General features: G+C 48.7%; 1 protein-coding gene across 5 annotated transcripts in view; it reads left to right on the top strand.

The window, feature by feature from the left end:
* The window catches only part of ets1 (v-ets avian erythroblastosis virus E26 oncogene homolog 1), a 41453-nt gene that overhangs the window by 14562 nt on the left and 13994 nt on the right, over window positions 1-12897 (top strand). The window contains exon 1 of one of the 5 annotated variants that reach the window (XM_037075949.1): window positions 1543-1967. The exons of the other annotated variants lie outside the window; for them this stretch is intronic. Within the exon in view, the coding sequence (XP_036931844.1) occupies window positions 1901-1967 (67 nt within the window). The 5' untranslated portion in view covers window positions 1543-1900. Of the gene's footprint in view, window positions 1-1542; window positions 1968-12897 lie in introns of those variants that run through there. 5 annotated transcript variants of the gene reach the window in all.

Below are 12897 nucleotides of genomic sequence, written 5' to 3'. Positions count from 1 at the left end.
TGTGGCTCGAGAGCCCAGGCTTGCTCTTAGCCTTTGTTCTTTTCCAGTGGCAGAACAAATTCTTGATTCAATTTCCAGTAAGGCATGGTCATTGTTCCTGATTATTGCAGATAAGAAAGCATGAAAGTCTGAGAAAAAAAAAAAAAACAAGAAAAGAAAAAAAAAAACAACAGACAGACAGAGAATGAGAACAGGCAGCTCTCCCTGTTAAAACCAAATTTCCATTGATAGTCTTGATGACAGGAGACCCAGTTCGATTGATATTAACATCCAGTGTATCCAGTGTTTATACCCCAATTTCACTTATATATAGATATGTTCCCCATTTGCAATGATGTGCCTCTTTATTAACACCCGATGCCGCCGAGTAAAGAAGAAGAAAGACGTGGCTTTTATTGATCAGGACGAGGTGAACAGGAAATACTCTGAGGTGTTTATGAGGGTGAGTTACAAGTTATGAGGAAGCCCGGACCTGCGGAATACAGGCCTCAGACAGCCCCGGACAGTCCTTTTAACTCGGACAGTTAACAGTTCTTCACAAATGAACCGTAGCTAAACGTGTTGCCATAAAGGCGTCTCCGAGTTCTTACGAACACAACAATATTGCTTCAGCACTCCTAAGAGGGCTCACGAAGTTTCAAATATGGCAATTATATTGTACTCCATGCTGTTTTTGTCCCATTTAGTACGCCTGTAACATTCCAGTACAGCTCCTTCAGGTGGCATACATGGTGTCCTCTGTAATTTTTAAAGGTGAATTACCTAGTTTTTTGGAGAAGTTTTTTTTTTGTTTTTTTCAGACCTTAAAATTAAAAAAAAAAAAAAAAATCAAAACAAACTCTCTTTGTTTTCATGACTGAATAAACTGAACAAACAAACTGACATCAGAGGACGGCACCATTTCACACCGTTTGGGATTGCCTATAAGTGGCGGACACCGCCACCTTCTCTAGCTTCAAACGCTGTTCCGGGGAGCTTGTTTTCCTCTGAGAAACAGCTTGTTAGTTGAGTTATGGAAGAACTTAATGTTACTGAGATGCTATTACCACCTCATTAATAACCTGTGAGTTTGGATGTCTTGCTCAGAACTACATAGTGCCCCCCTTTAAAACTTTGACTGTCATATTTGGGGGGCGAGAGGAGTCAAACACTACTACAGTCGTTTTCTCAGGCTACTCAGTTGCCTTCACGTCTCCAGAGTGTTTCTCACCCCTGTAAAAACGCCAGCAGATTGCGGGAACACGTACAGTAGACTCCCTAACTGCGTCTGATGACGGTGGAGGGGGTCTTGGCACAGGCGGGTTCCCACAGAGACACGGGGGAGGTGGTACTGTAGTAGTAGTGTGTGTGTGTGTGCGTGCGTATAATGTGTGTGTTCAAGGGTTGTGAGAGGGGGGGGGGGCAGCATTGTAATTGAATTGTGAATCAACTGGCAAGTCGGCCCCCTAAACACCGCCCCCTTCAGCTGTCGTCGCTCTCCGGCTCCGTGCAAATGCAACGCCCAATAGAGCCACAGATAGAGAGGAAGGAGTGAGTGTGCGAGCGAGCGAGCGAGTGAGTGAGCGAGAAAGAACGAGGAAAAGAGGGAGTGTGTGTACATGCATCGGAGAGGGAGAGAGGGAAAGAGGAAGAGAAGTTGAAAAGAAGCTGAATTTGTAAGAGAGAGAGAGTGGGAGAGAGGGAGAGAGAGAGAGAGCGGGAGAGAAGGTGAACCGGGCCGGCAGAACTGAGCGGGGGAAGCGCCGACGGAAGAGAAGATCTTTCCCTGATACTGTGTGTAGGGGGTTCTTTTTTTTCCCTTCTAATTTTTAATTTTTATTTGGAGCTGTTAGAATAAAAAAAAAAAAAAAGACAAGAAAAACAGAGGGACGCGCGGCGGTACCAAGTCACGCTGGGTCTGATGATCATGACGGCAGCTGTCGATATGAAACCGACGTTAACAATCATAAAGGCTGAAAAGATGGACGGTGAGTAATGCCAACTCTTCTCTTGACAGCTAACACGAGACTTTAACGGCGCTACTCCCAAATGTTTCTCCCCCCCCTCTCCACCTCCTCTGTGTAACATAGCCGGCTCTGGTGACAGATCGCGTCGATGTTGTAAACCCCGCTGCTGATCGGTGATCAGATGCGCTGAGAGGGACATGACGTCCCCGGGCGTTATTTCATCGTGTTTGTGTTGCTCAATCTTGGACAAAACGCAGCGCCTCTGAGACTGCATGCAATCACGCCGGAGGCTCCGCGCTCATGTAATGAGCTCCTGTAAGCAGCGCGCGTTACTTCTTGCGTTTGAATGGATCAGCCTCTGTGTGTTTGCTGTAGTGCACCGCAGGATGGTTTGTTGACACCGATCACTGGGAACAAACTTAGAAAGAACAAATGTTAAGTTCTCCCTGGAAGTGGCTGTGACGCTGTCCAGTGTTCAGGTGTCCTCTCAGGTGTCTGACACACTTTCAGACGCCGCATGTTTTGCTTTTTGCTAACCACTTCTTCTTTCCCCAGGTTTTGCTTGTTGTGTCCCTCCTGTAAGTTTCCCCCCCCAGCCTCCCTCACATTTTGTTTGTGTCGCTCCAAATGAAACCACCGCTGCTCACACACTGTGCAGCTCTGAGGTTTTATCTCAGTGACACCCGTCTCTTTCATCCCGCTTTCATCTCGCTTGGGGATCTGTCTCCATCCCAACCCCCCCCCCCCCCCCACCTCCCTATTCCCACCCTCTCTGACCCTCCTGTCTTTTCAGTGCCACGCCGGGAGAGGCCAGGTCGTTCTGCCCAGCCGGCGTTGGGAGAGACAGGCAGTAGTGCCTAATCACTCCCCTCCCTCGCCAACCCTGCTGTCTCCTCAGCCCCCCCCCCTCCTCCTCTTCCTCCTCCTGTGCTGTAGTGGTTGAAACTGACTTTCCAGAGGGAAGGAGAGGCAGGCTGAGGTGATGATTCTGCAGTCCTGAGGCTTGCCTCTCTGACCCCGCTTGCCCGGAAGGCTTGGCCCGCTGCAGGGGTAGTCCAGGGCACATGCAGGGAAACCCACGTCCGTGAGCTGTGGTGTTGTTTCTGTTTTGGGTTTTTTAAAACCCCTTTGCGTGGTTTCACTTCTCACTTTTTTATCCAGAGCGATGTTACACATGGTGGCCTGTTTGGATGATTTGAATTCAGAAGCTTTTTTTTTTTAGTATTTACATGAACTAATCCCCCTGTGCTTTTGCAGCTCAGGTGGCATTAGCGGAGCAGCAAAGCAGCATCGGCGCATCATGGAAATTTGATACTAATTGCCGGCGTTGACCCACAAAAGAGTGCTGTGACTCACCGCACTAACCACCTTCTCCTCAGTGTCGGTACCTGCAGAGCGTAGATTCACACATGCACATCTCACAAATGCACAGAAAGAAAAAAAAAAAAAAAAAAAGTGCTGACAGCTGCAGTCGAGTTGCCAAAGCGAAGCGCTATCTTGCAAAACCGTTTCGCAATGCGCGCTCCTGCTCGCGCTCCTGCTCGCGCTCACTCTGGGTGCACCCGGGTCAAGCCGAGGCTGCCAAGGAGCAGCTCGAAAAAAACAGACTTCACACAAACACTTTCTTTTTTTTTTTTTGCCTCAGCGGCTCCCTGGCGCACACACTCTTCGCGCGCTGTTCTTGTCCGCTCCTCTGTGTTCCCATGCTTAAGGAGATGAGTGTGCCATCAGGTGTCACAAGGCTGTTCCTGATCAGGGGAGGACAAGGCGTGCTGTGCCTTCAGCCATGCAAAGGGGCCGTGACAGGCCCTCCTCGCTTACAACTTGCCGATGGAGATAAGTGCTCCAAAGCAAAGCATCAGTTGCATTCGTTGGAGTTGTGGGATTGCGAAAGCAGCGGCAGTCCCAGTGGACGAGGCTGCTCGGCTTTTTCGCAGGCAAGAACCTGCCATCCCTCTTGTTTTTTTTCCTACTTCGCCGAACACCTGCAGCCGCAGACTGTACATGCATACATACTCCGCTAACAGGCTTAAGTGGCTGCCAGCCCACCTTTTTTCTTTATTGTTTGTTGTCCCTGCGACAGAAGTGAAGCTAGTGTCAGCTTACCCAAGGCCTGTCCTCTCTCCCTGCGGCAGAGGTAATTCCTTTGAAAGTGCTCACACGCTGCCAGGGTCAGAGGTGCACCCAAACAAGGCATCTAAAGTTCCGCAAAAAGCTTTTATTTTGTGCCTCGCGGTTCAAGCAGCCAATTCACTGACAAGCGCGGGGCTGCTTCGGCGTAGCTCGGATCACGGTAGCGGCTTGTGAAAGCATCATGTAACCATAATGAAACTTTTCAGGGACAGGTTCTGGAGATAGGGGAGAGCTATACCTAATGGGGGAAGGTGTTGTGAAATGGCAGACATGAAGGCACAAGCACCTCGTGTTTCTTCTGGCCTTGTGTTATTGAAGTTCCTATTGATTGTGCACTTGAGTAACATCTTTCCTGTGGTTGCACTCGAGAGGGAGTCGTCAGTCATTTCCAACCAAGTTGTGTGTGTGTGTCTTTTTTAGAACCTGAGCGAGTCGTCCCTCTTTTTACGTGCCTCCTCCGTTCGTCGGGCCTGGAGGTCAGGGTTCAGTGACTGACAGGAATGCTTGTGAGCATGCCCTGCTGGGTGGCATGCATGGAGGCATAGAAGGAGCATGAGTGGGAGGCGCGCTTTTTTTTTTTTTTTTTTTTTCCTTATCTGATCAAATCCCTGCTGTTTGTTGTAACTGCCGTGCCTGATGCGTCTGCTGTGAGCCCTTATAAGGTATCCCGTCCCACGCCCGCCACATACAGTGCTGCACGCACAAGCACGCACAGGCCGCGCCGCAGAAGATGACTCTCCGGGAGGCTTTCGATGAGTCTCTTTTCCAAGGTGCCTCCCATGTCGGAGAGCGGTAGCCCTTGTTAGAACAGAAGGTGGTTACATAAGCCTCAGGTTTTTGCTTCGGTGTGTTTGTGTCAGCACTCCTTCAGTGGAGCACTGTAATATATGCCAATATTTGAGTGTGCGTGGCTGCCTGGCAGCTGTGCAAACACTGTTTGGGTGATCCAGGCCTCTCTTGATGTGGTGTGTCAATGAATCGGGCCAAACGGAGCGAATCGGTCCGTTTTTCATCCGATGTGCGCCGTGTCAGGCCGAGGACAAGATGGTTTGCCGGATCAAAACTCGATTAGTCAGTCCAGTGTTCGGGGCATTGCCCATATATCATTAGGTAGTGTCTGACAAGGCCATGTCTGTGCCTAGAGGGCAACAGATACCAGCCTACTCAATGGGCCTCCCTGTGCTGGTCAGACTTGTCAACAGAGTGGGTGGATAGTAGTGAAGTAGCTGCCTGTGTGTCTCCACAATGACCTCGTCTTTCTTTCTTTCTTTCTTTCTTTCTGTTTTCCCATTGATGCCAGTGTGTTGCATCAGATGGGTTATTCCCCCCCATTCAGCCAGCGTTTCATTCATTTCTCCTTCATTCAGCCCGTCATCCGCTGTGTCGCCCATATAAACATAAAACAATTATAGTGCGTGGGTCCTATCTGAGCGCTTCCCTGGTGACTGCACGCCTTAATCTTTGCTTATAAAGCTTAGTCATAAAGTAAGGCGTGTTAGCACCAGATACAGCAGTCGGCTAAATAGTAAGCATATGGCGAGGGAGACTGGGGGGGGGTGGAGCGAAGGAGATCTTTCAAGGTGTGGCCGATGTAATAGTGAATAGCTCTGGCTGTGAAACAATAATGAGGGATCAAGAAAAGATTACAGGACAAGCTGTCTTCAACAGCTTCTTGTTTTACTCACATTCCACAAAAAGCCAACAACAAAAACAAAGGAAAATATGTTCCTTGGATGGGGAAATAAGGCATTCACAAGCTTTTTTTTTTTCTTTTTTCTTTTTTTGCAACAGGCGACTCTTTTTCAATCATTCACCCACCCACTCACACAATTCCTCCTCAAGTGTTCCTCCCCCTCCTTTCCCTTTCTCCCTCTGTTTCCAATGTCTCTCTGTCGACCACATGGGTTCCTCTCACGACGCCCTTGATGTGGTGCATAGTGAGTTCCTGGTGAGTGCACTATGTCCCATCCCCAGTCATTCCTTGCTTGTAATCCCTGAGTCATGGCACAAGACGCCTGCTGCACCACACGCCACTGGCTGTCCGTCTGTGCGTCTTCTTGGCTCGCTTACTGGTTTTCTGCCACCACAGGCCCACATTACCAGTCTGACTGTGAACCCGAACTGGCCCGACGCTGCCCCCAAAATGGCTCCGCCGCCACCCACTCATCTCAAGATCGTCCTTTTTTTTTTTTTTTTTTGTCCTCTTGCTCTGTTGCTGTTTCTGTTTTTATGGTTCCATATTTAGGAGCTGTGTTTCCTATAACGCAATGAAAACTGGGCTGGTTTAGAAACGCGCCTGCTTTGAGAATCAGCGAGGCCATGTCGCTCATTTCGCTCAGCCAATGTTCCAGATTTTCTTCCCTTGTTTTCTCTTTTGTCTGTGTGTTCGCCGCACACCACCTGTTTTCGGAGTCAACATGCATCGCACGCTGCTTTTGTAATCAGGTGAACAAGTGGGGCACAGCCACAGACCTCATGTGTGTCAAACCTACAGTATCGGAGTCGTATTGATTGATTGGTCCGCCACAGCGAGGAATGATAGAGAAGGGGAGCCAGCTCTGCTGTGTAGGTGCGACTTTTTGGCGCTCATGATGAGTTTGGCCTCAGTGACGCAGTCAAATGGGAGGCACATGTGTGTGTGTGTGTGTGTTCTGGCAGCCATGGGGGAGGTCGGGTAAGAGGACTTTGTGTGTAAGTTTTTCAGACTGCCTCTGGAGTTTAGCTACATGAGTAAAAGCAGCTGGATTCTTTCGCCCGCCTCGCCTGACCTGCTCGGTATTTATTTTGCACATATTGAACTGAGTTTCCTTTTTAATGTCTGATGTCTACACCTCCAGAACATGTTAAGAACTGAACTTTGTCAATATTCGATGTCAGGAATTCCATTATGTCGGCTGGAAATGTATTTGTTACATAAATGCTCATTAGCTGTCATGAACGTGTGTTTATTTTATGCCTAGTTACAGCTCATGGTGACAAAGTCTGAGTCACTTTGCAGGAATTTTACAAGATATGGTCATTGCTTTCATCATGACCAGTCACACTGTCAAATGAAGCAGCACGATATCCCCCGAAGTCCAGTCATTCTTTGATGGGATGAGTCAGAGCCTGTCTGTGTGTGAGAGTGTGTGTGTGTGTGTGTGTGTGTGTGTGTGTGTGTGTGTGTGTGTGTGTGTGTGTGTGTGTGTGTGTGTGTGTGTGAGGTGAACACAAGTTTTTACACATCTGCAGTGCTGTGTGCATGATTTAAAAGTTACTTCCATGTCCTATTGCAAAACCCTGACTTGTAACTTTCCAGTTATCAAATCGCGGTTTCCATCTCCTAATCAGCCAAGTCAGCCGAAGCTGAGGTGTTTCACAGCATCATGAAAAATAACACACATATCTTGAATAAGATAAAAACGAGGGAGATGTGGCCAGATGTTTGATCTCCTATGCTCCCATTAGCCATGGAGCCTACACTGAGCCCAAAATAGAAGGGTAATTCATCATATTGAGCTCAAACCATTTTGCCACTTGGACCACAAAGTCATTTTTGGTCACATTAGAGGAAAACAAGAAAGCTGTGAGAAGCACATTAGCGATTGTAAAACAGAGGTGGAATGCGAGGCACGCAACATGAAAACACTGCGGTCTGGGGGGAATTTATTTATCAAGTATCCATCTGTCGCCCATAGCTTGCCTTCAAACAAGCAACAAGCCCTCATATGTGTGTGATGTATAATTAGACCCAGCCACTACAACACTTAACATGCATATGTACTGCGTCGAAGAGCGCTGGGGTCGCTTCCGAACCAGTCGGTGCGCACTGTCCCGAGTAAGTCACACTTGCACGGGGATCCTGGTTGTGGAATGCGCCGGTTTGGACTAAAAATGGGTCAGGCACCATGTTTTGTGGAAAAAATGCAACGGGGAGAGTAAACTGTTTGTCAGATATGTCGTGTGTTTGGTTTAACGCCTAAACAGTTCCCCCAGAGCATCCCCCTTCTGTTTACAACACGCACGGAGCCTGGGAGGGAAGGCTAGCCTGGACACAGCTAGGCTAACGCCACCTGCGCTCTCCAGCGCTGTGCTCGCTCGCCACCTCCCTTTCTCTCGCCGCTGTGCCTCGCGCTGATGGACCAAACAAGACAGTCAAAACCTTTTCGGCCTAATGGTCCTTTCATTGTAAATATTTAACATATGCGGAGGTCAAGGACGGCCTTCAAGTTGTGTGAGATTTGACAGATCTCTGCTGTCCGTGCAGTGCTTTAAGCTTCCTCCTATATTATTAGCGTGCCTTCTCGAAGGAGAAATTGAAGCTTGCGCAATGGGCTGTTGTGAGAACTACATTTCTGTTGCTCAACCTCTAATGCTTGAGCCATACCTAAAAACCAGCAGTGTAAAAGATTGCAGAACAACAAAGCTGGAGGGGCAAGTCGACGAGCAGCGGCCAGATCTTTCTGCCTTGTCTCCACTCGCCTCGCTCTTCTGGAGAGCAAAGACTTTCCATCGAGCTTTTAGCGAAAAAAAAAAAGAAAAAAAAAGATATGTTTAGCGTCTGTTGGTGATGGCGCGTATCATTTCAAGCTCAGAGGTAATGTCGTATCAAGCGCTGAGACTTTGGCATAAACAGTAGAGTTAATGCACTTTCACATCATAGGCTAATATGATTTCAGAGATGGAGCGGGTGGAAGAAAGAAAGACAGCCAGGCAGCTATGGGGTATTAGTCTCACTTACAGTCTGCTTCAGTAGCCGGTATGTCTGTGGTGGTGATGATCCTGGACAACTCCAGTTTCATGGCCAGAGACAGATGTCAGCAGCAGCGGCCTCGTCCCGTACAGCTGCTTTACACCACCACAGGCTTGTGCTTCAAGAGGCCAGCCAGAAGCCAGCGGTGGAGACCTAAGAATAAAACTAGTGTTTCAGCACAGTTGTTCATGATAGTGGGATGGTGCCGGTTTGAGCGCCGGATCTCTTTTGGTTAACGCTGCTCTGCGTCGGTGCAGGCTTGGGCCTTGGTCTGGTCCGGCTTCTTCTCGTTTTGGCTCGAGCCAGGCCTACGCATCTATTCCTGGTGCCTGGCATTGAGATGGAAATCTAAACAGCGCAGCGGCTGGCTGAACAAGCAGCCCTCTCAAAACCAGACTGCCACCCCAACCTCCTCCTCCTGCTCCACTGAAGCCCTCAGCCACCACTTTATCACCCTGTGGCACTGAATGGGCCCCCTTCATGTCGGTCGGGTTTATGACCCTGCGTTCTCAGACCAGGGGTCCAGATACGGATCTCCATCAAAGGCTCTCTCAGATACCACTGTCACCTCCGGTCTGCTGTGGGCAGACTGGTCGGCCTTAAAGAGACAATTATAAGTCTCTTGGCAAGTAGCCAAGACCCCGTCTCTTTTTTTTGCCCTGTGCTGTGTTGTGACCCCGCTGTTATGTACCTGAATGCATGTTGGGAAATTCAGGATGGGTGTGAGGCCTTAGCGGTGGTTCTGAAAAGTTTGACCCTCACCTGAACCCACCACTCACCTCACCTCCCACAGGAAGTGGCAACCTAGCCACAGGAAATTGACTCTTGCAGATTAAGAAAAAAAACAAAAAAACAAAGCCCACCAAACATTCAGGGGCACAGAGAGAGACACATGGATTACCACAAGCTTTTGACACTGATATAAATAACTGACTTAATGTATTTCACTTTTCAAAAGCCCAGCCTTTGAATAGCCTTTTTAGATGACAGCCTCATTTTTTATTTTTATTTTTTCCGCAGCCAACTGTCTTTTCCCTGCACCAACACACGCCCACTCATTGGATAGGGCAATATAGGGCTATTTATAGCCCAATCACATGATAGAAAGCATATTGTCCCTTATTTGTTGAGTCTGGTTGCCTGCTCTGCTTGTGTCATTGCATCATTCTGTGTGGAGGCAGCAGTCAAGGCTTTATGAATGAACTGAGTCTCCGCCAGAGGCTGGGAGATGGCGCTGATCCCACTGTGATGTCACTCCAGAGACAAGGAGAAGAGAGGGAGCTTTATGAGACCTCCCATTCATTCTTCCGTCTCCCCCTCTCCGCTGTGCCCACCCCCGGTGCTCTTGTGTCCTGTGATGGGCTCATATTACAGGCTGGTGACTCATCCCCACCCCTCACCCACCCGAGATGCTCCCTCGCTATCTTTCCCCAGCCCTGCCCTGCCCTGCCCAGCCCTGCCTGCCTCAGCCCCGTGGACTCTGGCTCCAGTCGCAAAAATCCCAATTTCACGCCCACGCTCTGGCGCACAGGCGAAGACGCCTGCTAATTTAGTTTGTGTGTGTGTGCTTTATATGTCTGTCAGTTTATAAGACCCTCCGTCTAAAGGTTGGGCTGGGGCTCGGTCACAAGGGCAGGGCAGCGAGGGTGCACGGCCCGTCGGTGAGATTCCCCGGGGGGGGGGGAAATATCGTCGTCACACTCAGCAGCCTGTCCATTACTCATATCATGGCGAGAGGGGAGTGGCCAATCAATACCGCTTTACTGTACATCCAGACTAAACATCAGTCTCACTTCATCAGTGATTCCTAGAATAGATTGCCTGCTTGTTCCTTCTACATCATTAGGAGAAAATTTGGTTTCATTTCATACTTTTCAGCCCAGACGCTGTTTTTAGTCTGAGCCTTGTTAGCGAGACGCGAACGCCATAATGTTGCATGTGATTTACACCCACTCCCACATTTCGTGAGCTAAGTGGCCGGGACTCATTTTGCGGACAGACCCACACCGTCTAATGTGGAAAGTGATGACTTGTGGATGCTCTAACTCTCGGTACACGCTGACCGTTCTGTATCTAATGGGACTCGCAGGCATTGAAATCCTATCAGGACTTCATCATTTACTCGAGATCGTCTCGATCCGAGCGCGCGCCCTCCCGCTAATGGATGCGCGCTGTACATTAGTCCTGCCGCAGATAACTTTCATATGGATCATTCCCCCGTGCAGACTGCTCTATTACCGCCTCACTTTCAGGGCTTTTGTTTGCCTTTTTTCAGTGGCGCTTTGTCTTTTGCTTCACTTTTTTTTTTTTTTTTAAGATTTCAGTTCACAAAAAAAAAAAGTGTACGAGAAAAACTTTTGTTGTGCTTTTGGATTGCTGTGTGACAGTAAATAGAAATCCCACTTCAAACTCATTCGAGATGGACGAAAACGATCCGTTTGAAAATAAAAACAAAAGGAAATCACACAAATTGCAGCACACATTTTAATTTGCTCTGTAATCATGGCACACATATTTCTGTCTTCGAAGGGGCCCTAATGGTGGTTCTCATGCGCGATGGTGTGTCGAGTGTCTTTGATGGAGGATTTAGTGCTTAAGTGGGTTCAAGTCTGCACGGGCAAATACAGGCTGGGGCTGGGTTGATAAAAGCGACGGAGAGGGAGGGGCGTAAACGGTTCGAAAGTGCAGACAAACTCCGCTCAATCCAGTTTAAATAAACTGCCTCATTTCGCCCCCTTCCCCCCCCTCCCGCCTTCACATCAAAGCGCAGACGGTCTGGTCCCATCTCAGTTTGCAGCCGCTTGCAACATGTACGTTTTTCTTGCACTGCCAGCGCTGCTCAGAAGAAAGCTGAGCTCGGCGGAGGCCCACACAAGGACGCTGTCGGGGGGTTAACTTGTACACAAAGGCGGCTTCGCTCAGGTCTTATTTTCAGCGTGAAACTGCACTGTTTATTTTGATGTGTGAACTGTGTCAGACAATAGTTTAACCGAGGTCCAAGGTGAAACTGTAAAACGGTGTTTATTCTCAGCTCGTCTACCTTTTGCTTTGACTTCTGACTCGGATGAATAACTTTCTGTTTGTTCACCAGTGTAACAGAGAGCACTATATTATTACAGGCCTAATCGAATCACACGAAGAAGCAAAGAGCCTCTTGTCTGTCCTCTGCCTTGTTGGCCTGTTGCAGGGAGAAAAAATAAAAAGGAGGGGGAAAAAAAAAAAGGGAGCCAAAGACAGGAAAAAAAAAAGAAACTTGGAGGCCTAATTTTACAAACAGCCAGACAGACATTGGTTACATGGGCGAAGGAGGGACAGCTGCCGTGCATTCCAGACGAGGTCGAGACGTCAGCGAGTGGTGAAAACAAGCGTGAACTGTATGTTGCCCCAGTGTAGTGCAGGCAGATGAAACCACCGGCCTGGAGGAGATGCCAGAACATCTGGGTTCGACGAGTGGTGGTGCTGTGCGAGCGGAGTGACACAACTTTTCCTCATCGCGAGTGGAGCGAGTCCTTTTGTGATCTGGTTTGTAACGATTTTAACCCAGGCGCAGCGTGGATGACCACAGAGAAAGACGTGGAAGTGAAAATGTGCGCAGCCTAACTTGCTGAAGCCTAAAAATGCCCTGTTGTGGTCTGTTGAAGTCCCCCCCCACCCCCCCACCGCCCACCGGTTGATTAGTAGAGACATGGTATTATGTCATACTGCAGTCTCGAACAGATGATGATATATGTCTATCTTTGATGTATAAATGACTGTGCAGATTAAATGATAGAGGCATGCCAGTTAATCAGATCTCCACAGGACCTTTTTGTGTCTGTTTACAAGTCATTTGCTGAGTATTTGCCGGATTAGTCTTCAGCCGTCTATTCTAGTATCAGTGGCCCGGGGGTCTTTCCCCTTCTCCCCCTGTCATCGCCCTTGCTTTCCCCCCCTCCCCTTTATCCCAAACTTCTGCAGCCTGGTCAATCTAATTAGATGAGTGCGAGTCATCAGGCACTGTTTAAAGCCATCAAAGGGAGCTCTGTTCCACACTGGGTGCCCACTGGCTGTGAGTGGAGAAACAGTAACCCCAGTGTGCAAGCGAGA

This window comes from Acanthopagrus latus, chromosome 2 (genome assembly GCF_904848185.1).
Source record: "Acanthopagrus latus isolate v.2019 chromosome 2, fAcaLat1.1, whole genome shotgun sequence".
NCBI lineage: Eukaryota > Metazoa > Chordata > Actinopteri > Spariformes > Sparidae > Acanthopagrus > Acanthopagrus latus.
Note: the sequence above shows the minus strand (reverse complement) of the source record. Positions and strands in the feature narration are given on the sequence as shown.